This window comes from Tinamus guttatus, unplaced genomic scaffold (genome assembly GCF_059628265.1).
Source record: "Tinamus guttatus ecotype Peru unplaced genomic scaffold, ASM5962826v1 Tinamus_guttatus_pri_ptg000150l, whole genome shotgun sequence".
Classification (NCBI taxonomy): Eukaryota; Metazoa; Chordata; class Aves; order Tinamiformes; family Tinamidae; genus Tinamus; species Tinamus guttatus.
Genome location: NW_028288684.1, coordinates 16,390,560 through 16,393,604, shown reverse-complemented (window position 1 = coordinate 16,393,604; position 3,045 = coordinate 16,390,560). Strand labels below are relative to the sequence as shown.

Sequence of the window (3,045 nt, the reverse complement as noted above, 5' to 3'; positions counted from 1 at the left end):
GTTGAGCCAAGAAGACAAGAATCCTCAGAGATTTTCCAAGTCATAGAATGCTTAGTCGCAAATGAGATAGCTGTTCATTTGTGCATGAATGAGAGAAATATGGTCTGCAAATATTGAAAACTTTGCACATACATTTCCAATGCAGAAGAAAATACCATCGTATGAAAGTACAAGGAAACACAGCAGCAACTCATGGGTCCTTGGCTTAGTTGGTACGTAAATACGATGCTGCAGTGTAAATGGTCAGTGGCAGTGGGGTTCATTGCCGCTAAGACAGTTGAGTTACACCAGGCATAAAATTCTTTCTGGATTGATGACTGGTGCAACTCCATTGTTTTCAGTAAATTTATGAAAGAGATGACCTTGGATTTACAGCTGTTGGATAATAAAATGCAGAGTGTCAGATTCATGAACTCTGCAGTTCTATAAAAACATACTCCAAAGTGTGTGAATCAATGATCTCTTAGTTCACTGCAGCAAATCATTGGGGAAAAGTTTCAAGGCTATCTGAAATGCTTTTTGCACCATTATTTTAAGTGAAACTGAGATGGAAAAGGTAAATTTCTGTTAACCCTAAACTTTTCCATATTTTAAATACCCATGAAGTTTTAAAATTAAACATATTTGATTCAAAAAAAAAAGTTTTCAAATGACAAATAAAAAAATCCACTTGTTTAAAGTATTTTTTTCTCCCTTGCCAAACGGTGAATCCTTGCAAAGGCGCTTTAAACTCTTTGATGAATTTGGCAGGGATTCAAAGCTGCTGTCTCTTCACTTCTTCTGGCCAAATGATTGATTCAAAACTTTTGTTCAAGTTCAGTTTCAAAATAACCACTTCAAAAGACCCCCGTGCCTCTTGCGACGCGCTTCCCTGCGTGCCCAGCAGACACAGCGTGCGGTGCCTGCGTCAGCTTGGGCAGAAAAGGAGTTTGAGTTGCAACCTCTGGCGTGGGAAAGAGGTGGCTCGGAAGGGTCACCAAGAGCAGGTCAAGGCTCCGTGGCGAGTGAAGGGCGAGCAGGGAGGGTCAGCCCTGGTGCTGTGTGTGCCACCACAGCGGGCGCCGCGGTCTCCCGGGCTTGCTCTGCTCTGCACAGTGCGCGGATGCCCAAAGCCCAGTGTGAGCCGTGTCCTTGTGCCGTGTTCTGCGGTGTGAGCTCGGGTGAGGGCAGGCAGGGGATCCCGAGCGGGGATCTGCAGCCTGGGGAGAGGACCCCGGGCCTGCGGGAGCGCGCAGGCTGCGTGCACCGAGCCACGGACACGGCGACCGTGGGGGACGTGTGGATGGTGCAGCGGGCTGAGCGGAACCATGAGGTCGGGAAGAGGCCGTCGAGCGCGCCGGGCGCTAGCGAGGCTCTGTGGGAAGGGAAGCGCCGAATAAAAGAGAGGAGAAGGGGCGAAGAGCCCGCGGAGGGGAGTGAGTGACTCCCACTCAGGACCGAGCACCGAGCTGCGCCCCGGGGTGCCGCGCGGCGCGGCGGATCCGGGCCAGGAGGGAGACCGGGCCGGGGGCCGGTGCCGGGCGGGGAGGACGGGCCGCGCGGGGCGGCGCCGGCGGCGGCTCCCGCCCCCGGCCGGCGGGGCCCGGGCGCGGAGCGGCGGCCGCCGCAGCGGGAGCAGCGGGAGCAGCATGCGCGGCCCGGCGGCGCCGCCGCGGCTCCCTGGCGGCGGCAGCGGCCCCGCGGCGCGGCCGCCATGGAGCCGGTGCCGCGGCGGCGGCCCGCGCGCTGCCCGCGGCGCTGGTGGCGGCGGCGGCGCGCGCGCTGCTGGGCGCTGGCGGGCGCGCTGCTGGGCGCCGCGGCCGCGCTGCTCGCCTGCCTGCGCGGGCCGCCGCCCGCCCGCCCCGCGGCGCCCGCGCCCGGCGGCGCCGAGGTGACCGTGCTGCTGTGGTGGGAGCCCTTCGGGCGCGCGCGGCGCGCGGCCGACTGCCGGCGGCGCTTCAACATCACGGGCTGCCGCCTGAGCGCCGACCGGAGCCGGCTGGGCGAGGCGCGGGCCGTGCTCTTCCACCACCGCGAGCTGGCGCTGCACGGCGCGCACGGGCTGCCCCGCGCGCCGCCGCCGCGCCCGCCCGCGCAGATCTGGGTCTGGATGAACTTCGAGTCGCCCTCGCACTCGCCCGGCCTGCGCGGCTTGGCCGGCATCTTCAACTGGACCATGTCGTACCGGGCCGACTCGGACGTGTTCGTGCCCTATGGCTACCTGCGCGCGCCGCCCGCGCCGCGGCCCTTCAGCCTGCCCCGCAAGAGCCGGCTCGTGGCCTGGGTCATCAGCAACTGGAACGAGGAGCACGCGCGGGTGCGCTACTACCGGCAGCTGCAGGAGCACCTGCCCATCGACGTGTACGGCGCGCGGGGCCTGGCGCTCGCCGAGGGCGGCGTGGTGGCCACCATCGCCGCCTACAAGTTCTACCTGGCCTTCGAGAACTCGCAGCACACCGACTACATCACCGAGAAGCTCTGGAGGAACGCCTTCGCCGCCAGCGCCGTGCCCGTCGTGCTCGGGCCCCGCAGGGCCAACTACGAGCGCTTCATCCCGCCCGACTCCTTCATCCACGTCGATGACTTCCCCAGTCCCCGGCGCCTGGCCGCCTACCTGAAGTTCCTCGACAAGAACAAGCCCAAATACTGGCGGTATTTCGCCTGGAGGAAGAAGTACGAGGTGCACGTCACCTCCTTCTGGGACGAGCACTACTGCAAGGTCTGCGAGGCTGTACGCACGGCGGGGGATCAGGTCAAGACTGTGCGCAATCTGGCCAGCTGGTTTGAAAGCTGATGTTCTGGGGGGAGGCTCTCCTGGCCTCCCCAGGAATGGATTTAATGCAGGTTGAGCGCGGGAGGCTCCCAGAGCTCACCCGTGTGGCCATGGCGGTACCTGGAGGCCTCTCGTCGGCGGATGCAGGCAAGCAAGCTGTGAAAAGTTGATGAAAGGGAGATTTTTTACACACGTGCAACACAATGAAAATACAAAGGCCATCATGCAGCTCTGCAAGACTAGAGTTAAATTAAGCTTCCAGAAGTCCTGCAAATCCGAAACCTTTAGGGTTG

At 61.1% G+C, this 3,045-nt stretch overlaps 1 protein-coding gene across 1 annotated transcript; it reads left to right on the top strand.

Moving 5' to 3' along the window:
• The first annotated feature begins 1,678 nt into the window (after positions 1–1,678).
• Positions 1,679–2,773, top strand: FUT4 (fucosyltransferase 4). The gene has a single exon (XM_010212598.2). The coding sequence runs from the start codon at positions 1,694–1,696 to the stop codon at positions 2,771–2,773; it is 1,080 nt and encodes a 359-aa protein (XP_010210900.2). The 5' UTR covers positions 1,679–1,693.
• The last annotated feature ends 272 nt before the right edge of the window (positions 2,774–3,045 follow it).

Coding starts and splice junctions, on each gene's coding strand:
- FUT4 (XM_010212598.2), top strand. CDS start 1,694: ATGGAGCCGGTGCCGCGGCGGCGGCCCGCGCGCTGCCCGCGGCGCTGG.